Source organism: Mesoplodon mirus (assembly GCF_964341445.2).
Source record: "Mesoplodon mirus genome assembly, chromosome: 3".
Classification (NCBI taxonomy): domain Eukaryota; kingdom Metazoa; phylum Chordata; class Mammalia; order Artiodactyla; family Ziphiidae; genus Mesoplodon; species Mesoplodon mirus.
In genome coordinates, this window is record NC_138978.1 from 78344038 (window position 1) to 78371292 (window position 27255).

Consider the following 27255-nt stretch of genomic DNA (forward strand, 5'->3'; position numbering starts at 1 on the left):
CTACTTTTTACAACAGCAGAATATAGATACTGCACGGTCTTCTTCTAATCTGTACTTTCCAGAATTGGGCAGATCTTTGCACTCTGATATAAATACACGAAGTTCAGTCTCAGGGAAGCCATCTTGTTGGTAATGCTATACAGAAGAATAAAAAAAAAAGTTTTCATTAATAAGTCCCTTGAAAACAGCTTTATTTCAAATTCAAAGTGGATCATTTGGCTACAGAGGTGGGGACTTTTCTAAAGGGATAGTTTACTTGCTTCCAAGTATTTTCATGGGGATATAGCCTCTAGAGCCAGTCTTAGGTTTGGCTAAGGAAAAGTGGGTCTAGGATTCTGCAGTGCCCTCCTGGGCTCTCTTTTGTGGGTCTGATTCAACCCAAAATGGGCATGTTGAATCTGAATCTGAGAGCTCCTTCCAGGTAAAATCCAGCTGCACACCCTTTTGGAGTCTCTCTTCCAGACAGACAGATTTATTTAAAGGCCTAATATTTATATCAGTTTGGGGGTCTAAGATCTCTAGAATGGGCCCCGACCAGCAAGGATCAGAAAGGACTCATCCATTTGACAAGTGCTCTGAGACCATGGAAGCAGGTTAACATCTAAACTACGAGTTTTAGGCTTGTGTCATCCAGAGCTGTCAACTCATGTTATTCTTTGAGACCTCAGATGTCACCCTCGAATAATATATATATATATATTATATATATATAATATATATATATAATATATAATAATATATAATATTATATATAATATATATATATAATATATATAATATATAATAATATATATTATATATATATATATATATATATAGCTCTCTGCATGCAGAGTTGAAGGTAGTGAATTTTTAGAGCACCATGGGAAGGGATTTGGACGGGTACAACTACATTCTTTCCCAGTCTCCTTGGTGACTCTAAGCAAGTCTGCCAAGCAAGTATTGAGGACAGTCGGTTCCTGACGTCTGATTCGGTAAGAATGAAGTCAGAACCCTGGCTTCGTGAGCAAGGTATTTGTAATTATCAATTCATAATCCATCAACTCCTGATGGCCTTTCTCCTTATCCATTCACATGGCATCATGTTTCATTACCCCTCTCATGCTCAGAAAGAAAAGTCCCCAAGTGGAAGTGTCCATGCCAATAGTATAGCTACCAGTATAAAGTTATTAGAAATTTAAATATATATGGTTATTTATTCTGCCTTTCCATATTTCAAAGGGCTCAAACTGATTTTTAAATATTCAATGTGGAGTGACAATATGAATGATAACAGCTTTTCAAATCATGTTCCTGACTGTGTAACACACACATGGCTCGTACTTGACATATTAATCCCTTGACTGTTCTGGAGACCAGGCCTCTGGGGTAGTCCCACGCAGGAGTTCATTCCAAATGAAGAGGTCAATTTTTCTTTATGAAAAGTGGATTTGAAAAGCTCCCACAGGGCTTCCCTGGTGGTGCAGCGGTTGAAAGTCTGCCTGCCGATGCAGGGGACACGGGTTCGTGCCCCGGTCCGGGAAGATCCCACATGCCGTGGAGCGGCTGGGCCCGTGAGCCATGGCCGGTGAGCCTGCGCGTCCGGAGCCTGTGCTCCGGAATGGGAGAGGCCACAGCAGTGCGAGGCCCACGTACCACAAAAAAAAAAAAAAAAAAAAAAAAAAGCCCCCACAAAATTTTGACTGTCTGTTTCACTCACTCAGTATCTACTGATCCTTATAATTCTAATAAACAATTTGAGATCCTGTCTGAAAAAGCACAATTACTCAGAGACAAAACTTTCAACATTCTAGAAATTCTATTTCTCTTTCATTTCTGTTTTTAGTATCTAAAATTGAGATCCTTCTTCTCTATCCTGAAGAAATTACCATTCCATTGATCCCCTCCCGCTCAGGTACTGGTTTTTTGTGTGTCTTTTTTTTGCGGTACGCGGGCCTCTCACTGTTGTGGCCTCTCCCGCTGCGGAGCACAGGCTCCGGACGCACAGGCCCAGCGGCCATGGCTAACGGGCCCAGCCGCTCCGCGGCATGTGGGATCTTCCCGGACCGGGGCACCAACCCGTGTCCCCTGCATCGGCAGGCGGACTCTCAACCGCAGCGCCACCAGGGAAGCCCCAGGTACTGTATTTTATTGCCACTCTGCAAGTTTTAGGAAAATGCTGCTCCTCCTTGTTCTTGATGAACGTACCTTAATTGTTTCATATGTATCAGTGATCAGTGCAATAAAAAGACTTAAAATCATGTATATAAAGAGGCTGATGAATGAGTAGAGGTAAATCCTGCTAAAGAGCCAGACCAAGTAACTCTTTTGCTGCATTTTTGCAAATGTGGCAAACATATCATCTCCATTTATCAGCGAGAAAAGGCACTCAGAGACCATGTTCAGAGAACGGAACTGGAAAAACAAAAAAGAAAAGTTCACTTTACTTCGTGTTCCTTCCCACTGGAGACTTTGATCATGACACCATATAAAAAATAGTGGGACTAGATATCCCAAGTTACCCCTTCAAACAAATAACCTGGGGTAACCACAAGCATTTTTTTTAACAAGAGAAAATCACACCAAAGTTTAATAACATGTACACATTGGAGACACCCAGGAAAACGAAGTCATTCCTCCAGGCATTTGTCTTGTGATGTACATAACATGCACATGCCTACTGTTTTTCTTGGAACAAGCAGCTCCTTCAGATGCTCCTCTTAATAGGAGCAGCCTGAACTGAAGATAGGAGACCTGGTCTGCGCCTTCAGTGCTTTTCTGAGTCAAGCTTTACCCTCCCATTTACCTTGGTAGAAAGAGATCCTTAAAATGCTTCTGTGAGAAACACAGGTCCCAACCAAGCATATTCATGATTCTCATTTTAAAGTTCATGCCATTTAAGATGATGGCATTGCAGTCAAGACTATAACTCTGGTAAACAAAATATTCAATATTTCTACAAGTTTCTCCCTATACTACTTTTTAAAATAAAGTCAAATTTCAATAAGACTTAACTAAATAGCCCACTCTAGTATATATCGATGAATCAAATTGGCAAGCTTGACTTCGCTGACAGTAAGAAAGACTTAATTATCTGACATATTCCACAAAAGGAGTTGAGGCAGTCAAGTGAATCAGTTATCCTCTCAAGGTGGTCTTACCTTACCAATTTATAAATTTGGCAATAGATACATTACCTACAACATTTTAAGGCTGAGTCACAAAGTAAAAGGAGCTTATTTTAAAAGGATAACAAGCCATTGCCACTACTCTGAGACCTTAATAACAACAGGAAAAAAATTGTTTATCAGTACCTTATCATGGTAAGGCCCCAGCACAATCCATCCACAGAAGCAATAGCCTAAATAAATCATAGCTGCACAGCAGCAGAACCTGATGACATTGGGCAGCGCTGCCTGAAGGGTGAGAATAAGGAGCTGGGAAAGTAAGAGAGGTCATTAGAATCCCTTTGCCCTTTAGACAAAGCAGTGCAATAACTTTGAAAGAGAAATACCAGCAGCTGGGAGAACCGTGGAATTCCTTACATTGTATTTCTGAAAGAAACCAAGGTATCGGATGACTCCTAGCCACACAAGCATGGTAGAGGTACCAAGAAGTATGCTACAGACATCATAACTTGTCAGACTCTAAAACAGAGTGGAAAAAATAATCAGTTATGTAGCAGAAATTCATTTGGGGCAAAAATTATTTGTTGAGTAGCAATGAGTTGGCACTGTTCTAGATACTAAGGACAAAGCAGTGAACAAACAAAATTCCCTGCCCTCATGAAGCTTATATTCTAGTGTGGAGAGAGAGATGATAGAAATAAATTAGCAAAACCCTTAGTACATTAGCTGATGGTAAGTGCTGAGGAGAAAATTCAGGGGAGGGGGTAAGGGAAGGCTGTGTGTTGCATTTCAAATAGCATGGACTGATCACTGAACAGGTGGCCTTTGAGTAAAGACATGAAGGGAGTGAGGGAGCAAGCCAAGCAAAAATCTTGTGGAAGAGCTTTCCAGGCACAGGGACCTGTAAGTGCAGAGGCCCCAAAGCAGGAGGGTGCCTCGCAAGAGTGAGTCTGGCTGGAGTGAGCTATGGGGGAAAGTGTGCAGTCACAGAGGTGAGGGGGCAAGTAGTTTAGGGCCTCACGAGTGTAATTTAAAAACTTTACCTTTTATTCTGAGTAGACTGGGGAGATTGAGGCTCTGAACAGGAGTGATATGTTGGGAGCAGATTGTTGGAAGAGTGAGACGGTTACTGCAATAATGCAGATGAGAGCTGACAGTGCCTTGGACCAGGCTGGCAACAGTGAAGGTGATGAGGTGATTTTTTTAAGGTAGACAAATAGGATTTCCTCTTGGATGAGATATGGAGGAGAGGGGATTAGTGAAAGAGAGGAGTTGAGGATGAATCTATGGCTTTTGTAAAGAGTTGCCATTAACTGAACTTAGAAAGGCCATGGAGAAGCAGGTTTGGACTGTGGAGGTGGAGATTTCAGGAGTCCTGTTTCAGGTATGTTAAATTTGTGAGGCCAGGTAGACATCCAAGTGAAGATGTGGAATAGACAGTTGGATATTTGAGACTGGAGTTCAGGGAATAATTCCAAGCTGGAGATAGAGATTTGAAAATCACTGGAAAATAGACACTATTTAACGCAATGGAACAGGATGAGATCACCAAGACAGCGGCAGAAAAAGAAGGTGTCCAAGCACCGTGCCTTGAAATACTGTCACTTTCATAGGTTGGTGAGATGAGAAGGAACCAGCAATGGAAAGTCAGAAGACAAGCCAGTGATTTAGGAGGAAAACCAGGTAAGTGACAGCCAGTGAAAAAGTTCATCAACAAAGAGGGCGTGCTTGCAGTGCTAAAAGCTGCTGATAGGTCAAAATGAGGATAAGTGATTGATTATTGAATGTAGCGACATGAGAGGTCATTGGAACGTTGCCCTGGAGTGGCAGGGCAGCCTGACTGGAACAGATACAAGAGGGAATGGGAAGTGCAGAGTCAGAAACAGGATTAAATACTCTCTTGAGGTCTTTTGCTATATAAAGGGGAGCAGAGAAATGGGGAAGTAGCTGGAGGGATAATAGGTTGAGATTTTGCCTTTTTAGAAAGGAGAAAAAAAAAACATGCTGATGGAAATGTCATGGTAGAGAATGAGAGATTGAGGGTGCATGAGAAAAGGAGGAAGAATAGCTGGACCCATGCCCTGGAGTAAGCAAGCAGGGATGGCATCTGAAAGGCAGGAGGTGGAGAAGCTGGCCTTGGATGGTAACCTAAATAATATATCTACAGTAGCAGAGAAAAAGCAAAGCATATGGGCACTGATGTTGGCAGGTATATAAGTGAAGTGGGAATTTGTGGAATTCCTATTTTGTTTCCATTATTTTGTGAAATAGGAAGTGAGGTCATCAGCTGAGAGTGAGGATGGGGCAGGGAGTATTACAAGTTTCAAAAGAGAAGAAATATGAAATGATCAGCTAGAAGACAGGGGAATGAATAGCTTAGAAAAATGTAGAAAGATTGTTGGACACCATTAAGGGCTCATTGAAATTAATGGTAGGTGAGGTTGGTAAAAATAAAGATTTGCTGCAAATCTCCCCCTACTCCTCTTTTTTTGGTCCCTACAGTTAAACATCTATTCTAATGATATATACTACATTGACATATAGTGACAGCTGCTCCATGGCCTCCTAAACCCATTCTCTCTTTCTGAGGTACATGCCTGGGCTATCTCCCCCAGCTCCCTTGCAGTTAGATGTGACTAAATTCTATCCAGTAGGACTGAACAGAAATGAAGGCTGCCATTCTGAGCCAAGGTTATAAGACTGTGAGAGACCTACTACCATACCAGGTTTTCCCTTCCATGGGTTGCAATCTGTTTGTGAGGCAACCCAGCATCAATCATGCAGTCTGGGTGAGCCCTTAATGGTCGGCAGAGAAAAAGATGGGACAAACTTGGATTCCTGAATGGTGGGGAGCTGAGCAACTTGCCAGCACATAAAATCCGCCCTGACTATTACATGAGGGAGAAATAAACTCCTGTCTTAACTGAGCCATTGCATTTGGGGTCTCTGCCCAGGAATCTGAACCGTAAGAGTCTCCCCATGTGGATCATACTCATATTTAGTTGTAGTCAGGCTAGAAAAATATAAATTTGAACAAGATTAGTTTGAACAGTATTCGTTTTGTTTTGTTTTGTTTTTGATTTTTGTTTTGGGGGAGGGTAGATATCCAGGCTGGATTAGTCCTAACTTAAAATGGGAAACCTTGTAGTACATAAATAGGAAAAATAGGAAAATGGGAATATTCTCAATTTGAATGGACAAAGGGAAAAACTGCAAGGACTCACACAATAGTAGTTTGGCCTCACTTCCCTCCACCTGCCCCCAGCCAACTCTTTTTTTGAAGATTCTGGTATTTCTTGTAAGAACAACAAAAAACACCTTTTACTTTAGTTACCTTGTAGTGTGTATGACTTCTGGTGTGTGTAAGAATTCACAGGCCCCACCCCCAGAGTTCACATTCAGTAGGTCTAATGTGGGGTATTTACCAACTACCCAAATGATCCTGATACAGAGGACTGTGAATCACACTTTGGAAAACTCAGCCTAAAAGATTTCTGGACTAGATTTTTACAAATTACTGTTATTTCAGGTTTACTCAATACAATGTTTGAAAGAAATAACTTACTCTGTGAATTCTTAACGTTTTGGACAAAATAAATGACCGTTAATGCAAATCTGATACTAACAATGACATAAATAGGAAAAAATTTTACCTTAGCTTGGATTTCCATTTTCAGAATTGATCCAGTAATGGTTAATATGTCACTAATAATAATCATAATATACCATCCATTGACAAATTCCATTCGATCAGAAACAGAAACTTCCTTCTTATAATGGAGAAGGAAAAAATTGACAAATTCCTTTCGGGAAAAGAAGAGAAGCATGGTGAATTTCTCTATCAATCAAAATGTCCATCACATTCCTAGAAAGCAGTGATCCCTACCTGCTGAAGCTGAAGTCCTTTCACCACAGATCGAGCACACAGGATTAACGAAGCCAGGCATGTCAGAATAACGAAGGCATCAAAGATCATCATGTAATGAGTGTTCTTCTGAACTGGAAGGAAAGTGGATTACCTGCTTATGCAGTGAAACATTAATATGGTGATATATACTTCTTTTTTTTCTTTTCATTTTTACCCTCATTTATTTTAACTGCTGAATTGCATACTTCCGTATAGATGTACAATACTATGTTTGTAAAGACACTTGGATTGGAATCTGGTTTTCCCTACTACAAACCATTTTCAAGGTCCTCTTTGTGCACAGGTGCAAGTGATCTTTTAGGTGGATGAATATCCAAAGATGGAATTATTGGGGTAAGGCATATGCATCTTTCTAAAAAAAGATCTAAGAAATTGCTCTCCAAAAAGATCATGCCAGTTTACATACCTACACATACCTCCACATCTTCTCCTTATTCTTTAGTTTTTGCCAATTAAAAGAGCAAATGATTTGAAATGCCATCTTTACCATGTACCAAATGGCCGTTTGTATTCACGTACCATACTTTACCCTTCTGACGTTTTCGTGTATTGATTGTAATGCCTAAGAAAAATACCTCTCATTACTCTTTCCTAGAATTTCTGCTGGCTAGTCTTGCTTGCTCTATTTCCATATATTCTTCAGGACCAAATTGTCAAATTCCAATAAAAATCCTACAGGTAATTTTGGGGGGGAATCATGTTGAATTTAGAGATTAATTTAGGAAGACTTGACATATTCATCATGTTGAATCACTTGTCCAAAAACATAGTGTGCCTTTTAACTGATTCAAGTCTTCTTTTTGCATCCTTCAGAAGCATTTTCAAGTTTTATACAGATCCTTCACACTCATGTTTAGAATAATTTAAATAATTCAAGCATTTTTTGCACAAAAACAACAAAGAGAAAAGACTCTGATACAGATTCTTCCATGAGTATTTAAAGGAGACTAAAAGTCCTTCTTTTAAAAATCATCACAACCTGGAAACAACCTAAGTGTCCATCATCGGATGAATAGATAAAGAAGATGTGGCACATATATACAATGGAATATTACTCAGCCATAAAAAGAAACGAAACTGAGCTATTTGTAATGAGGTGGATAGACCTAGAGTCTGTCATACAGAGTGAAGTAAGTCAGAAAGAGAAAGACAAATACCATATGCTAACACATATATATGGAATTTAAGAAAAAAAAATGTCATGAAGAACCTAGGGGTAAAAGAGGAATAAAGACACAGACTACTTGAGAATGGACTTGAGGATATGGGGAGGGGGAAGGGTAAGCTGTGACAAAGCGAAAGAGAGACATGGACATATATACAGTACCAAACGTAAGGTAGATAGATAGTGGGAAGCAGCCGCATAGCACAGGGAGATCAGCTCGGTGCTTTGTGACCGCCTGGAGGGGTGGGATAGGGTAGGTGGGAGGGAGGGAGACGCAAGAGGGAAGGGATGTGGGAACAGATGTATATGTATGACTGATTCACTTTGTTATAAAGCAGAAACTAATAAAAATAAAATAAAATAAAATAAATAAAAATCATCACAACCATCCATCAAAGATCTTTATTTATCAGCTTGTAGTCTTTTGTTCTTAATACCATTAGGGTTCCTGCATATCCTATTTAAATATACTTATCTAGGTATAAAATACTTATTAAGCATCAGGTGTGTTTCTACATGCTGAGAGTATAATGGGTGAACAAGACAGACAAAGCCCCTGACCTTGTGGAATTTCTATTCCACTCCAGCGATATAAGAGAAAAAAGTGAACAATTAAATGAACAAATTATTTTCTGATAGGAGTAAGTGATATGAAGAAAGTAAGTCCAAATAGCTAACATGTATTGAGTGCATTTCCTGCAGGGCATAGTTCTAAGAATTTTATAGGTTTTAACTCACTTGCATCTCACAGCAACACCCACGAGGTAGGTGTGATTATCCCACTTTGCAGATGAGAACTGAAGCACAGAGAGGTCACAGAACTTGCCCAAGCTTCCACAGCCAGTAAGTGGCAAAGTCAGGATTCAAACCTTTGCAGCCTGTCTCCAGCATCCATCACTCTGTGTTAGGTGCTCTTAGCATCCCTTGGGAACTTGTTAGGAATGCACACTCTCCTGCCTTACCCTAGACCCAGTGAATCAGAAACTGTGTTTTCCTAAGCTCTCTAGGTAACACTAAATTTTGACCACCATTGCTGAGGGAGCTTGGGGTGGGGGAATGGGGAAAAGAAAGGTTCACTTATACCACACAATGAAGGAAGGCCTCACCAAAGAGGCAGTGGGTTTTAGCTGAGACCTGAGTGACAAGGCAGAGTCACGCATGCAGAGATTCTGTGAATCAGTCCTCCCAGCATGAGCAGAGCCAGGTGAAGAGAGGTGGGCAGAGGGCTGGCCGTCACATGCTCTCTTACAGAGCGTGTCTTTACTTAACAAGTTGTACTGCTCTATGCTGAGAGAAAGAACTCAAGACTATTCTGAAATGAAGCATCCCGTAATTTTGTCAAGAGGCATCTAATTGTTACATGAAGGACTAAATCTACTTCAGAGAAACTTAAAATTCAAGAAACAAACATTTGAGAGAAAGCCTGTGTTCCAGGCACCTTCATATGCTCTCATTTTCCCTATTCTCAAGTTTGTGGAGAAGTATTACAATGTTTACAGATGACAAAACAGGCTTGTGTTTCAAATAAACAACTTTGTGATTGAAATAAAAGTTTGTGATTCAAGATCTTCATATATTTGAAGTTACCTATTACTGAAAAGAATACTAGAATGAAGGAATTTTATTTTATTTTATTTACTCATACTATCTCATTATTACATCTGAACTTCGTGAATCCATTAGTAGGAAACCCTAAAGCAATTATTATACAAGTATGGTCTGAATAAGGATTCCCTGCACATTCCTGGGTCTCACCCCCAGACCTACAGACTGTCTTGTATGAGGCTGGAGAAACTGCATCTTAGCAGGTACTTGGAATGTTGCTTCTGCTCACTAGAATCCGAGACCCTCTGACCTAATCATTAAAGTCTAGCACAACACACCACTACGTATCAATACAAGGGTCTAGGAAATTAGATCAATCCTTCCCAGTCAGTTTTATTCAGTTCAGCTCCAAAATTCTCAGTGATTCTCAGTTTATACCTGAGTTTGTGTCCATATTTCTAGGAATGCACCCTTTCCTTATTTCGTCTACTTTTTTGACCTAGATAGAAGATAATTATAAGGTGTGGGATACTTCAGGGTCAAATCCTACCTGACTTATCCCTGGCTGTATGACCCCATACACACCAAAATTCAGTGAGCCTTAATTTCTTCATCTGTAAAAATAGGGATGTTACCTATCTCAAAGATATTTTAAAATACTGAAGTGAGGAAGATGTAGGTGGAAGTATTATACTTATGCAATAAGCACTTGATAAACATTGGTTTGAGTATATGTGATTTTCTTTTTGCTGGGGGGATTATAAGCATTTTTTTTCTTTTTGGTAAGGAGTGGGCCAGTGAGGGCACATGGAGAAGGCAGGAAAAGCCATTTGATTACTAATAACTTGGGAATTACTTGGAACATCAGACAACTACAATGAATTGATCTACTTGCAGAGAATTAGGGACTTGGGTATGGTCCAATTCTTTCATTTAATGTTCCACACATCCTTGGGACAAGTAATTTAATAACCATTTAATATTATTTAATAACCATCTTTAAAACTATTAAAATTCATCACTTACTTGATCCAGATACATGCCAGTCTTTACATTCTCTGATGGAAATGTCATTATCTAAACTTATCTTAATTCTTCCACTGTGGGCTTTGTTGTCAAATGTTATCTGTGAAGAACAGGAAAAGGGTAAAAAACATACCTATAGTTTTTAAAGCCAAGATGCCTCTATGCATTAATTAGGAAAAAAGTCTTCCAAAGTTGCAGGAGACCCAGACTCTCATCTTTGACCTGTTGCTAACTCTGTCCAACCTTGGGAAGTTCTTTTGATTTCTCTGTGAGCTGAGAAAGTTGAACTAGATCTTCCATAGGGAACATTTAGTCTCTATAATCCTGCTTCCAGGACAGTATTCAAGCCCTGAACCACTTATAAAACAAAAGAATTTCCCCCTCCTTCCCATTCTAAGCACCTCTAGATGCCCTCTTACAATGAGCAAGAGCGAGTACTAGTATGTTTTCCTCTGCCTTCCAGCAGGGCCTCAGCTAGGGATAGATTTTTAATGTTGTTGTAATTCTTACTAACACAGATGCTCATTATTTCTGTCTTGAAACATTTCAAATGGAGCTTTTTTGATTTTCCTTCTAGGACCAGATTTCTTCATCACTATAGAACCACACGTATTACAAAAGGTGTGGTCACAGGGAACCAACAGCATGTCTGGCTTCAGTGATAACCATTTTGGGACACGAGGCACCAAAGGGGACAAAGCCATGCCGGAACACCTTTCACAGTTCTTCCATTGTCTTCCCCTTCTAGCTCCTTCCACTTTCCCCTTGCATACACCAAGAAGGCAAGCTAAGGAAATTAGTCTGGTTTGGGGGTTTTGTTTTTGTTTTTGGTGCCTCTTCTCTCAAGTCCTAAAGAAAAAGAAAAGTTCTTTTAAAGTCTGTCATTTAAATGAGTTTTATTGAAAATCTTCGTGTGGGGTAATCAGATACCACTTCAGATATAAGATTTCAAATAAACTTAATAAGTTTAGTTACTCTGTTTCTCCTCATGTTGGACTGTAAGTTTCTTCCCTTGACAAGCAACCAAGGACATTGCTAGTGTCTGCCCATCTCCATAGCTGCTGAGGGAACCAGCCCACAGCCTCACATAAGAAAGATGCTCAGTATTATTTGAATGAGTCAGAAATCCTTGCCAAGGAAAAACTTTTCCCATACAAAAAGCCTCAGGGTCTTACAAATAGTAGGTGCTCATTAAATAAATTTTGGCTTAATGTCAATCACATCTAAGTAAGGTTTAGAAGAAGCTGAATTCTTTAAATGAAGAAGAAAAAATACTGGGTGTAATTAACAACAGATTAGATAGTACAGAAAAAAAAGATTGGTGAATTTGAAAACACAGCAATAAAACTATTCAAAATGAAAGAAAGAGAAAAAATGACTGAAAAAAAAAAGAAAGAGAGCTGTGGGACAACTTCAAGTGCCCAAATATACATACTATTAGAATCTCTGAAGAGTGGGGGGAAAGAGACAGAAAAATATTTGAAGAAATAACACTGAGTAAATGTCAAATATAATGAAAACTATAAACCCGTAGATCCAAGATACTCAATGAAGCCCAAATACAAGAAACACAAAGAAAACTACATCAAGGCATATCAGAATCAAATTGTTAAAATCAGAGATGAAGAGAAAAATTTTAAAGCAGCCAGAGGGGGGAAAATACATCCCATACAGAGGAACAAAGATGAAGAAGACAGCAGATTTCTTAGCAGCGACAGCACTTTGTATTGTTTGTATTTTTAGTTTGTAAAAGAGCAACATCCTTAAAGTACTGGGGAAAAAACAGTCAAACTAGAGTTCTATACCTAGTGAGATTATCCTTAAAAAACGAAGGTGAAATACTTTTTTCAGACATACAGAAGCTGAAAGAACTTATTACCAGCAGGTCTGCATTATAAGAAATGTTAAAGGAAGCCCTTCATGCAGAAGGAAAATGATACCAGATGGAAACCTGGAGCTACACAAAGGAATGAAGCATGAAAATGATAACTACATGGGCAAATATAAAGACTTTTAATTATTTAAGTTGCTTTAAAAGATACTGACTGTTTAAAGTGAAAATAATAACAATGTATTGTTCCAGTTTATATCTGGAAGTAAATTGTATGACAACAATAACGCAAAGGCCAAGATGGGAGAAATGGAAATATACTGTCAGGTTTTTATGCTATACATGTAGTGGTATACCATCACTTGAAGGTAGGCTGTAATAAGTTATGTATGTGTACTAGAAGCCCTAAAATAATAAAACAAAGAGTTATAGTTAATAAGATAACATATGAGATAGAATGGAATCCAAAAAAATACTCAATCCAAAAGAAGGCAGAAAAAGAGAGAAATCATATTAACAATCACATGAAATTTAAATGATGTAATAAGCACCTTAATTAAAAGGTAGAGATTTTTAGGTTGGATAAAAAAAGCAAGACTCAACTGTATGCTGCCTAACAAGAAACTCACTTTAAATATGACACAAATAAGTTTAAAAGGGTGGAAAAAGATATGCCATACTAACACTAATCAAAAGAAAGCTGGAATGGCTATATTAACATCAGACAAAGTAAATTTTTGAGCAAAGAATATGACTAGGGTTAATGAGTGCCATTTCATAATCATAAAAGAGTCAGCTCAAGTGAATACAAGAATCCTAGATGTTTATACACCTAATAAAGAGCTTCGAAATACAGGATGAAAGAATTTATCAAACTATTATGAATGAATGCTAATGCACTACTTTTACATTATAAATCCAACTGGGCACACACAAGATAGGCTTAATAAATAGCTGTTGAATGAATCAAATATCTACCACATACCATATATTTTGGTAGGTCCTTCATATATGTTATCTTCTATCTCGACAAAAATTTTGTCAGGTAGGTGGGCATTAATTTTGTTTTACAAATGAGAAAACTGAGGCTCAAACCAATTAAGTAATTTGCCTAAAGTTACATAGCTACTTACTGGTGAGCTGACATTAAAATCTAGGCTTGTCTGACTCCAAAGACCTTGCATTTTATATCAGGCATGCTGCCCAGGTTCACTAATGGCTTTTATTATCAAACTACCTGATAGGATATAAGTTCCACCACAGTTCTGTGAGATGCACTGCTAAATCCACACTGCACAGATATAGCTTGGGATAATTCTACAAGAATGGCAAAAATATGACATTTGCATGTGGCTAAAGGCCAAGTTGCTTTTACTGATGTAGTGAGTCATGACAAAGGATCTAATGTTTTGTTTACTCAATCAACAAATATTTTAGTCACCTACTATGTTCTCTGAGGATGAAAAGATAAAATGGTTCCTGCCTTCAGGGATCTTTCAGTCTAGTAGAGTTGATGATAAAGACCTACAAAATCCTAAAACAAAGGAGAAGGTGGTAAGACATACAAAATACAAAAATGAAAACAAAATCTGGGAGTTCAGAACACAGAATGTATTGCTAACTGAGGAATCACAAAAGGGTCCATGAAGGAGCTGTCAGTTGACCAAAGGCTTTAAGGATTGTAAGACTTCTGAAAAGTATCATTTTCCATGAGAGACAGAGAGAAAGAGAGAGGCAGACAGACAGAGATACAGAGAGAGAAGAGAGAAGACTGTGTATAATAGCTCAATTTTTAAAAAATCAAGTAATTTTGAAAATTCATAACTTGCTGGTTAATATTAAGATCAAAATCTGTAGCCCAAATAAAAACAGTCTTATAGAATTAGTGATTTTTCTTATTAAGTAATATGCATAATTATTACATTATCCTATATTCTGAAAATATTTTTAACCTCAATTTCTGAAAACTTGATTTCTTACAGCCAATTAGTTGAGTATCGTGGACATAACTTTTGATACAAACTACTGCTGAAGTAATAGAAATTTGGACCACATGAAGGCAAGCTGTTATCAAATGCTGTCCTGCATACGCCGATACAGCATTGTGTTACTACTGACTCAGATCCTCGTGAAGTGATGAACTCACATGAGGGGCATCTTGTGCTGCCTAGAAAGCATCAAAAGCTCCATTTGCAACTGGAAGACAGAGAACATAGATGCGATAGGGTAGGCTGGAGGCAAGGAAGCTAACCAGAGCATTAGAGGCAGCACAAGGGAGGCACTGTGAGCAAAACCCAAAGGCTACAAACATCCACAGTGAGGAAACTCTGTAGCAAGAACCCTTGGCAATGCCCTTAAGCAGACTGCCACCGACTGCTGAGAGCTGACCATACAGAGCCTACAAACTTCTGTTCCTTTTGTATTTGAACACCTACTCTGTGCCGGGCACTGATCTTGGTACTAAAGACACAGCAGTGAACAAGACAAGGTCCCTGCCCTCGGAGAACTTACACTGAGGTACAGAAGACAGATAATTAACAAGTAAACAAGTTAGTACAGTAGCCACCCCATATCCATAGGGGATATATTCCAAGACCCCTAGTGGATGCCTGAAACTGCAGATAATACCAAACCTTATATACAATGTTTTTTTCCTATACATACATACCTATGATAAAGTTTAATTTATAAACTAGGCACAGTAAGAGAGTAACAACAATAACTAATAATAAAATAGAACAATTATAACATATACTATAATAAAAGTTATGTGAATGTGGTCTCTCTCTTAAAATATCTTGTACAAATTAAATGCTTTTCTCCATCTTAACCACGCACTTATCACACACTCCGGACATAATTTTTGCAGTTTGGGGTGCAACAGCAAACCTAGCATGGATTTCTTTTTCCGTCTTCACAATGTCACGGATAGAAGATTTCTTCTTCCTGTAGATTTAGCAACTTTAGCATACATTTTTTTTTCTTTCTTTATTAAGTTGGGAACTTTCACTTTTTCACTTAAAGGAATCTTTTAGCATATCAGAATTACCAGCATCACTACTTTTGCCCTTTGGGGCCATTATTGAGTAAAATAAGGGTTACTTGAACACAAGCACTGTGATACTGGGACAACTGACCTGATAACTGAGACGGCTACTAAGTGACTAATGGGTGGGATACACTGGACCAAAGGATGATTCATATCTGGGGAGGGTCAGAAATTTTTCATTATGCTACTCAGAATGGCATGCAATTTAAAATTTATTTCTGGCATTTTCCACTTAATATTTTCAGACCGAGGTTGACCTAGGGTAACTTACCTCAGAAAGCAAAACCGCAGATAAGAAGGGACTACTTCATAACAAAATAGAGCTAGCTGAACCAATGCTTCCCCTGTGCACATCCAAGTGGGATGGGAACATCCTATACATTTCATCACCCCTTAATACAAGTAAATAAACCTGTAACTAGATAAAACTATTTTTCTCCAGATGGGAATCAAATTCAGCCCAGCCCACGCTTACAGTCAGAGTAAAGTCGTAACAATCCGGGAGCTCGTGATGACGAATAGTCTGCAGATTAATGGCCTTCAATTTAAACTGCAGCTCCACTGTTATGAGTCTAGAAGACAGGAGACTTTAGTGCAGTGAAAACATATACACACAAACATAAGTTACACTCCCATCTGTTCCCTCACCTGTGAAAGTCCAGCATTAAGTTGAGTTTTTCTTCTAGTGTTCCAATGTGAAAAGGTTCATCTGGCACCACAAAGAAACATTCTGCCATAGAAAGGAACAAACCATAATATAGTGCCTAAAATAAATATAGAAAACTGCATCTTGAAAGGATCATATGTTTAAAACTAGATATTGAGATTCTGGTATTTTTGTAAATTAAGATTTTTAAAGCTAAACATCCATACCACGTGGTTACAGTGATTTATTTGTTTTTAATACGTGACTATAACATTTCTGGAGTGGATGGGGGTAGAGAAAGATCTGAACTCTATCTCACTAGTCTTCTATAGAACCCCATCTTCCTTTCTGTCTTTTTAAGCCTAAACTTTGAGGTCCTTCTTCCTTTTTGTATCCTAAGCATAGGTTTGAAGCATCTGTAGCGTCTAAGATAAAATTTTCTACGTTCAAAGGATCTTTTTAAAAAAATATTATGTGTTGACAATTTTTCCTCAATAAACACTGTTTTAAAAAAGGAAGATAGCATATTAGAAGGTTTTCACTAGTCAGCACTCTAATCCTTTACTATTCTTCTCAAAGAAAAAGTCCCAGTGGCTATTGTTAGAAGTACTTACTTTTTGACTCGATGACCTAAGCTAATGTTTTAGATACAAACTGCAAGTAGAACTTTGCTAATAAGAATAAGCTGTGCTATTCTAAGTTCTGGTTTTCATTCCCTGCCTGCCCCCGCCAGGCCCAGCCTACCCCAAAGACATTGAATAGTGAAGTGCTGTTGAGCAGAGAGAGTTTTATATACATCAAGAATTTGCAAGCATACTGTTTTATAAGGACAATATCTGTCTATTTAACTGGCTTATCCAGCAGAGAGGCTATGGAATAAAGTGGCTAAGGGCATGGCCTGGGTCAAATTTCAGCACTGCCTATTACTAGCTCCATCCTGAGCAGATCACTTAACCTTCTGAGCCACACTTCAGTCTTCTATAAAATGAGGATAATAATAAACTTGCCTCGTTGGTTTTTGTTCATTTGTTTTAAGAATCATGAGTTATAGTGAAGTACCTGACACAATTCTGATAAAGTTCTTACTGTGACCTAATAGCACAGGCCAAATCACTGTTTTCAGAGATGAAATTAGTATAAATAAGTATAAATTGATTTATAAACAAGTATAAATCAAGGAGTTAAAAATGGAAGTTCTAGCTTATAGAAGAACATCACCAGTTTCAATTTCTGGATCAATGTCAAAGGTATCATTTCCAGGACAGATGTTTCCTTGCTTGTAGAAGTGCTGACAGATTGCCATGGCTGACTGCTCCGTGCCCTTGTTCTCGTAAGCGTGATTCCCAACTGAGATGTTGCGTAGCTGCAAGTACTTCAACCAAAAAGAGGAACAGAAAAAGGGGAACACTCAGCCAGGTGGAAGTGAAGCCATGATTGCCCTCTCTCCCTGCCTTTGAAACGGCAAGTTCCCACCTCCTGTCCATGTGGAGACTTGCATGCTAATATGCAGAGTAATTAACATGCTACTGTGCACCAGGACCACAGAGGTCAAAGAGCACTCTTGAATTAATTAGAGTTCTGGGTTCAAGTTTCATTTCTGTGACCTTGAGCAAGTCATAGACTTTATGAGCTGCTGCTTTCTTATCTGCAAAATTAAAGGCTTAATTTAACCTTAAATAAATTCTCAGGTTCTTTCCTCCTTTAAAGAACTATGTTTAGGAACTGACTTTTACATTTAATGTGAATATAAATTTTATTTATCTTTGAACTATTTCCTATAAAGTCAGAGTTCTGCTTTACTATAATATAGGAAATGGGATAAAATTGTTCCAGGGTAACCAGCAAAACTTTGTCTAAAAATAATGTATTTTTAAAATCTTTATCTTTGTAAGAATACAGCCTGGTCACTTTTATAGCAATTTTCTCTTACTGAAAGCACTCCCATGGCTTCCTGTCTCTCAGAATAAACTTCAAAGCTCTTTTCCAGGGCCTGTTATAAGCCTTGAGAGACCTATAGCCCTATCCCCGGCCCTTCCCTTACTCCTTTGCACACTTGCCTTAAACATACTAAATGTTTTCTAGCCTCTAGGGCCTTCGCTGTTGCCACTCCTTCAGCCTGAAATATTCTTCCCCAGACTTCAAGTCCCCAGAGAGGTCTTTTCTGACCATCCTGAGTCCACTGTTAATATTTTATGCCACTTAATTCTTTTTTTCATAGCACTCATCACTGTTGGAAATCAACTGATTTTGGCTAAACTTGTTTAAAATCCATCTCCTCCATTAGAATGTAAGTTCCACAGGGTAAGGAATTTATCAAGTCCACTGCTCTAACCCCTGCACTTAGAACAGTATTGTAGGCAGATAGGGTAGGGGAGGTCCCTGGAGGAAAAGAACAGGCATGGCTTTCTTGACATAAGAGAAGCCATTTTTGGCCTAAGCCTTTTTGTGATCTAATTCTGGTCCTTGAACAGGTCTCAGTAATTAATAATATTAAGGGAACAATAGAATGCAGAAACAGGCAAGAGAAGTAACAACAGCAAAGATAATACATCAATTGTAAAGATTCCCAGTTCTGTTTCAATGGTAAAGATTAGCCCAAAACACTTAACTGCCAGGTCAACTGAAATCTAAGGGATGATGATGTTGACCTTTTCTGACCCTCGTGACTTCAATCAACTAAAACTTGGACTCTGTTGACCGCCCAAGCCCCTTCGTGATTATACACGTACGCTTAGCTTAAAACTTCCCCAATTTTGCTGTTTGAGGAGACACTGCTTTGGGAAAGATCCCTGGTGTTCTCCTTACTTGCTGCAAGTAATAAATCCTTCCTTCTCCTGACCTTTGGCTTGGTTGTGTCTTTTGGTGTGGCATCCACCAAGAGGCCCAGTTTTCAGGTAACAGTATGAGACACAGTCAAATTAACAGTGAGGTGAAAATCACTATAACGTGATACTGCAGGGGTCCCCAAACCCCGGTCTGCAACCTGTTAGGAATCAGGCTGCACAGCAGGAGGTGAGCAGCAAGTGAGCAAAGCTTCATCTGCCACTCCCCATCACTCACACTACCGCCCGAACCATCCCCAACGCCACCGGTTCGTAGAAAAACTGTCTTCCAAGACACCGGTCCCTGGTGCCAAAAAGGTTAGGGACCACTGTGATAGTGGATCTTTTTTCACTAGAGCTAATCTATGCACACCAAGATAGTAAGTTGCTAGGATAGGATTTGTGATTATGGCACCAACCTTTCTGCTAGCATTGGGATTGGGAAAATGAGGCAGAAATCTACAGTGATATAATTAAGCTGCAGTTATAACTCATTAAATAGCATTATGTCCTACATATAGGGGGAAATAGTATAAGGCTGGAGATATTCAGTTTTGAGCTGTTTGTTTTCCATACAAGGAAATAAGTGTCTTAAATCTTTATAAAGCTACTCTGAGCCAAATTGGTAGTTTTACACTGGGGTGTCGGGGAGTAAGAGGTAAACAGTACATTAAATGAAAAAAGAGGCAAAAGATATTGAATGCGGTAAAGTACCAAGGAGACCAGTGTGCCTGGACTAGGGGATGTGTACCGGGAGGTAAAGCCAGAAAGTCAAGCAGGGGTCATGAAGCAGTCACACCTACATAGGGCCCTGTAGCCCTTCTGAGCACCCGCTCCTTGTGAGGCAGTCCCCACAGGACTTACTTAAAGATCTGAACCTCCTACCTTAGAAACTTGTGTCTTAAACCTTGTAAGACCTTGAGACACAAAAGATCCAAAGTGCAGGGCTTCAGGTACATGCTAATGTTATAAGTGATGCTACAGCCAGACTTCCTTGCTATCTTAATAAGGCTCCTCATGGAGGTCTGAGCACCTGCAGGAGATGGATGTTGTAGGCAAGGAGTGCTGCCTGCCACTCCAATAAACAACAAGTGTTGCCTGCCATCAAGCCATCAGCCACTGCAGTGGCATCAAGGGTGTGCTCTGAGGGGAATTCAGGATGGAGAAAAACAGATTACTGGTCCTGGATAGTTAAGATGCATATCAAAGGAATAATTGCCATGAGCCCAGACTCTTGCATCTTCCCGTACATAGAAAGGCACTAAAATCATTAATTTGAGATATCTGTAAAGCAGATTAAAACCGATTGCTCCTTGATTATAGATGGATTTTTTTGTGGTCCCTCTGTGATCACCTGATCTGAACACATGAATCTTTTGAGCTCTTTCATTTATTCACAAACATCTGAGTGCCTGGGATGTACCTCCACCTTCGTGGAATAAATATATTAATATGTGGCACTGAACACTGTTATGTGTATAAAATGAGGAGTATTATGCAATCAAATCTGTGATTTTAGATGAATCCTTTAGAAAACAGTCAAGAAATGGTAGGGAGGGGAAGGAGGGAAGCCAACCAGAAGTAGGGATATACAGACTATGCTTGAGCTGCAAGAATAAATGGTTACAAGACCCTGAGACCTTTAAATCTAAGCAAGTGATCAGAAAGAGAAACATGTCTGGGGAGCAGGTGGGAAGAGAACAGGAACCTGTTTTGGACGGAGTGGTTCTGAGGTGCTCGTGAGCTGTCTGCATGCAGCAGTGTGAGCAAATGGTTCAGGGTCACCTCTCTTGGCAGTGGCTGAGGCTGTGTAGAGGAGGAAATTCTGTAGGAAAAGGACAAACCTTTGAGGACTGCCTTAATTGAAGGGGCGGATGAAAGAAGGAACCCAGTAGAGATGGCCCAAACATGACTGATTGCTAAAAGCCAGGACATAGTATAAAAATAACTAGGTCTTTGATATTCAAATACATAAACATATATACTAAACAAAAGGGATGCTGTTATAGCCAGTGTTGGATCAGGATGAACCCTAGAGGTTACGCAGTTAGATGGCATTTTAGGGCTCTACTCTTCAGGAGAACTAATTAGTCATGGAACTAGCTCTAAGGACTGAGAAGCTACTGTCTTATCTGTTCGTTCTCCTTGGTGACTATCACCGCAACTATCAAGAGATTTCCTTACAGCAAACAAAGATCTTTCTTTCATATCAGTCTGTATTTTCTCTATTCAGTTCTCTGGGATCGTGTAGAATAACTGACCTCATTAACAACAAAAACTTTATTTATGAATATTGTGATCAAGATACTTTTTACCTTCAGTTTAAAATGCCTGATAGTGATGTAGAGAACAAAGGTATGGACACTAAGGGGGTAAAGTGGGGCTGGGGGGTGGTGGTGGGATGAACTGGGAGATTGGGATTGACATATATACACTAATATGTATAAAATAGATAACTAATAAGAACCTGCTGTATAAAATAAAATAAAATTCAAAAAATATAAAACAAAATGCCTGATAGTGCCCAGAAGATGGTAGGGAGTCACTCGCCCTAAGTAAACCCCACCCCAATTAATATTATCTACCTATATACTAGCACAAGGAATCTACATGCAATTCTGTAAAGAACACGGAAATCTGATAAACAGAATGGCCTGAATGCCAAATATTATATTTTTAAGACTGCTCTTAGGCTTACTATATAAAAAAGGTAAAAATGTTTTAGGAGGAATTTAATGAACTGTTTACATCTTGCCTCTACTCGCCCCTTCCTCCAAAAACCAAACTACCAATTTGGTTCAGAGTAGCTTTAGATAAACTTAATAATCTTAAAACAAGAAACTCAAAGCTGAATATCTCCAGCATTTTACTATTTTTTACCTTACAAATTGTAGGGCATATTTCTATTTAACAACATATGCAGCTTACTTCTATTACTATAGATTTCTGGCCAATTTTTGTAATCTGAATGCGATCAGAAAGCCTTAGCGTCACAAATACGTATTTTATCTCACTGTGCATAGTTTGTCTCCAGGATAAGGAGAGCCATAATTGGACTATAATAATTTTTTGAAGAAGAATTGTGATATTTTTGAAATGTTATCTACAGACTAACTCAGGTTAGAAATACTGACTTCAAGAAAGCTTCCAATGATTCCAACAAAATAGGAGATTTTGGACTTTGTAGCAAAAACAAATTGATCAGAAACTCTGAATAGAAATTTGAATCATCTGTATGAAAAACAAGCTTCCTTTTTGAGGCATTTAATCAATATTACAATAAAATCATTGTCATGTATGACATAAAGGCCTTATTTATTTTTTAAATGAACTTTCAGGTCTTGGTTACTATACACACTCTGCAAAGTTAATATTCTCATTATTTGTTAAGGGTCCCTGAAAGTATAAACTCTGAAGACTTAATGACTAGTTACAGCCAAGGTCATGGTTAATCATTTTAAACCTTTGAGGTTCTCATGCCAAGCCCTAGCTCTGACTCTTTTAATTAAGTCTTTAAAGTTTCTGTCTCTCTGTTACTAAAGAAAAGCTTTTCTCAACTTCTAGTTCTGTTAAAGTTTGTTGGCAACATTAAAAAAATTTTACTGTTTTATACATGTCATTTACATATTTCATTAAAAAATGTTCACCCTTGTACAACTGAATGTCAGTTTCTATTATGTACATTGCTAACAATTTTCCAGTCTAATCTTTTTCCCAAGTGAAGAATGCATGTGCTTGATTTACCTGGTTCACTGCGAAGATGATCTGATTGTATACATCACTTTGTGTATACACTGCATATGTGTCATCCATTCGGTCTATATATCCTTTTAGGAAGAGGTGTTTGAATGCTATAGTGTTCTCTTCCTTGAAAGCTACCACCATCTGGTTACTTAGCCCAAAAAAGATCAGCTTAAAAGAAAAAAAAGAAAAAGTAAGAGGGTCAAAAAGTAATGAAATAAAAGGCCTTTATAAAATGATCAATTCATCTATTCAAGATTCAATGCCTAATTAATCCAGAATATATTCAATTAGAAATTAAAAGCTTGGCAGCTGTGAATTAATTTGTCCTTAAAGATAAGGTGGTTTTAAAATAAAAGAAAGTGATTTTGCATACTTTCAACATTTATTTTCATGTATGATCCCACTTATGACATTTTCCCTACCAACAAAAGCTTTAGGAGTTCAGAGAAGCCCTTTAGGAGTTCTTTAGCTCAGAGAAGCAAGGTAACTGACTAAGGAAGTTGGAAGGTTTCTCTAAGGAAGAAAGAATAATAGAAACCCTGAAATATGTGCATAACTTGGGCAGAGGACATTTGAGGAACACTGGGGAAAGGCCAAGAAGGTCGAGTTGACTTAGCACTTTGGGGGATATTGAGGACACCAGCATAATTCAATTAGAGAAATAGTGAGAAAAAAATGTGAACAGAAAGATGAGTCAGATGTTGCAGGTGCTTGAATGGCAAACAGAAGAGTTCAAAATGAATTCTGTAGAAAAAAAAGGTCTTGAAGCAGGTGTAAAATACAACCTAAGAAATATCTTACATAAGTTTAAGTCCTATAATCAAACTATATTCCTAGGTCTAATTACCAAAACTGTGACAATAAGGCCAAAAATAAAAATATTCTTTCAACTCATCTCTAAATTAAAGTATATTAACATAACATATCCTTAACATTCATGCAGGATTGACCCCAGAGTTCTACATGAAACTTAGTTGTCCTCTTGCTCTCTCTCTCCCATACACACACACACACACACACACACACACACGTGCATGCGCACAGTAAGTTTAGAACATATATTTTGACTTAGATAGCAGAGTAAGGGGGGCAACATATATTTTATATGGAAAAGGGGAACAACACTGAAAACCTATGTTCCATACACTATTGCAGGAACTTTCTTCATACTAATCCCACGGCATAGTTCCTAATACACCCATTTTACAGATGCATACATGAAGACTCAGAGAAGTTAAATAATTTTTACAAGTCACATCAGTAGCAAGTATATAGTCAAAATTCTAACCCAAGTCTAACAGACTAAATCCAAGTTCTAACTATCCAAGCTCATGCTACACAAAGTATCCAGGGTCTGATCAGGGAAAAATAGAGACAGTAGACCAATCTTTTCACCTCTCACCTCCCCTTGTGATGTATGCCCTGTACCCCACACATGTCATCACTCTCTGCCTAACTCGACTCTCATTTCTAAAGAGCCTCTTTAAGCTGTGTCCTATTTAGATCTCAGTAAGATGATAGCTTGATATTCCAGGGATTTTACATCTATCGAAGCTGATGATCAAAAAGCCTCCAGAGAATTCCCAAAGATATTTTTACCGATTCATTCAAATATATGAGTACCTTCACAAGCCAGCACTGAGCTAGAAGACACAGTTCCTGCCCTCAAGGGCCTAGGGGCAGACAAGAGTATGACTGGCAGAGAGAGCTGCTATAATTCAGAGACTGAGCCAGGCAGTGTGAAAAGGGAAACTTTTAGTAGGGTTCCTATCACCATAGTCATCTTTCTTTTGCTGCTGCAGACACCAAATCTCCAACTTAACAGAAATACCACTGTCTTTTCCCTGAAAAGAGGATATCTGTCATCAAGTCACCCTCATTTGCTTAATTACAAAGTCTTTATGTTATATTTGTTTGATTGTTCCAATGTAGATTAAGGAAACATCACAGTTAAGAAAAACTCTCAGTTACTTCAAAAAAAAAAAAAACTTACCTAAATGCCTTTTATATGCTTATTACTAACAGGCTTAACATCTTAAACTGTTAGTCAATTTTCCTCTTGACCACCCTAAGAAACACAGGAAAGTTAAATGAGCTCCCTAAAAGGTTTAGGAGTAATTAAGAACATAAGTCTTACACAGACCTACTAGAGAATGGACTTGAGGATATGGGGAGGGGGAAGGGTAAGCCATGACAAAGTGAGAGAGTGGCATGGACATATATACACTACCAAACGTAAAATAGATAGCTAGTGGGAAGCAGCTGCATAGCACAGGGAGATCAGCTCGGTGCTTTGTGACCACCTAGAGGGGTGGGATAGGGAGGGTGGGAGGGAGGGAGACGCAAGAGGGAAGAGATATGGGGACATATGTATATGTATAACTGCTTCACTTTGTTATAAAGTAGAAACTAACACACTATTGTAAAGCCATTATACTCCAGTAAAGATGTTTAAAAATTAAAAGAAAAAAGAACATAAGTCTTAGAGGGAATAGAATCTGAGTTTGAATCTCAGTTCTATTCTTCTAGTTTCCTGACTATGACAGGTTATTTTACTTCACTAAGCCTCAGTGTTTTCATCTGTGTAATGGGGATACTACTACCTAACTCTGATTTGTTTTAAGAATTGAATGTGATGATATAAAATGTTGAGGCCGAAACACAGTAAACACACAAGTTGTACCTACCATTCTAAGTAGAATATATTCATGTTCAACTGACACAGGCTTTCCCTCCAACTTATCATAAATAACACAGATAAATATTTTCACTGTTGTGACACACCACATTATCAGCTGGAAGTTAAGAATTTCAATTCCAGCTTGCCAAATATACTGAGAACGGAACATCCATTTTTATGTTGATATGTTAGAGGGAGAGAACACGTGCCTCTAAAGTCTTGATTTCGCCAGTGGCAGTACTAGTCAGTACTAATCATGTGGCTCTATAAATATCAGTTCCTTATTCTGTAAACCGAAGGATTCCAGTATTTATCCAATAGAAGTATTGTTGAAATCAAATGAAATAATGTCCTGGAACAAAATAATCACTCAAATGTCAGCTTCCTTTACACAGCACCTAGCATCAGAAACTTAGGCAAGAATTTCACCAACTTCATATGACTGTAGAAATAGCCTTAGCTTCTAACACCTTAAGCATTTGTTCTCAATTATCAGTTAAGATCAGCAATTTCAGAGTTAAAAAAATTCTCCTTGAATACCAGTTGTTTATTTAGTTATGCATTTTTCACCAAATTACGAGAAAGTATTAATAAAAATAAATGTATCACATCTATTTTTCCTATTAAAATCTTTTATTTTTGCCCCTTTGTTTTTAACAAGAGATAGTTACTCTCACCAGCAGGAAAACACACCTTCAAAAGAGTAAATCATAAGAATATATAAAGAATCACAAAATATAATTTCCCCCCAAAATGTTAAGAGAAGGCAAGGAAATGAGATTCAACATCTCCTGAAATGAAGTCTAGTATTTCACTACCTATGCTACTCCTTTTAATCAACTCCACATTCTTCCACTTCAGGGCTCCCATGATCACAGGGATGTGAGAATCCAACTACTCTTAACAAAAATCCTGAAGTTTCTGAAGAGAGAGAAATTCTCAGGAAACTAATCAGGAAAAAAAAGAATCCTCTGGTTGGGCAATAGCTAGTTTCCACAGTTGATTTAGAAACCTTCAGCTAAGCTTCTTGATTGGAAGCCAAATATTAAAATTTTCTTTTCCTGAAAACCAATTACATTATGTGAGCAAAATTATAATTTAATGAAAGATGAGAAGGAAAAGAGTTAGAGAAAACAAAAAAACCAAAGTCTTCTTTCACAAATATTGAAGTGGGAGGGTTTAAGATTGCGTATCTCCTTAATTATTGTTCTTTATCATGCATACAGTTAAAAGTTATAAAAAATAAAACAAAACTGTCCATAGTTCTCTTTGTTAGTAAAACAAGTCTTCACTAAACTCATGATCTGAGATAGTTACCTGGATGGTCACCATTGCCATTTTTAGAATTTGTATGGCAAGTTTCCACGGTTTTCTACCTCGAGCCCAGAACTTCTCACAAGGATTCATGAAAAAAAATTTGAGTTTTCGCCTCATCTGGTCTTCTAATAGAAGCTCTTCAGAGGGAGATGTATGCTGGTTAAAAGTGCAGCGATTTTCTTCTTCATGAGAGCTGCAGCTACTTATAACAGCTTCAGGATTTGCCATCTCTAGGAGGAAAAAAAAAAACCTGTAAATGAAGGCAACATCTATGTTCCTTGCTATTGCAGGATAGTTGATGAAATCCAGACAAAAGATCAGCTTTCAAATAAGCACCATTGTTCTAAACTGCACCTTTGAAGATCAATGGCACAGGATAGAAAGCCCAGAAATAA

At 38.3% G+C, this 27255-nt stretch overlaps 1 protein-coding gene across 2 annotated transcripts; it reads right to left on the reverse strand.

Annotated features, from left to right (window-relative positions):
* Positions 1-27203, reverse strand: MCOLN3 (mucolipin TRP cation channel 3; the record flags this gene model as incomplete). 2 transcript variants are annotated; one of them, XM_082614279.1, is made up of 12 exons in its annotated part: positions 26861-27203; positions 22864-23031; positions 17516-17669; positions 16300-16381; positions 16127-16223; positions 10772-10871; positions 6994-7106; positions 6761-6910; positions 3525-3626; positions 3294-3416; positions 2188-2394; positions 1-135 (listed from the first exon to the last, which is right to left on the reverse strand). In XM_082614279.1, exons 1-12 carry the CDS (start codon positions 27086-27088, stop codon positions 1-3), a joined length of 1659 nt encoding a protein of 552 aa, XP_082470405.1. In that variant the 5' UTR covers positions 27089-27203. The 2 variants fall into 2 exon arrangements, with proteins under 2 accessions (XP_082470405.1, XP_082470406.1); XM_082614280.1 differs by lacking the exon at positions 22864-23031.
* Between the last annotated feature and the right edge of the window lie 52 nt (positions 27204-27255).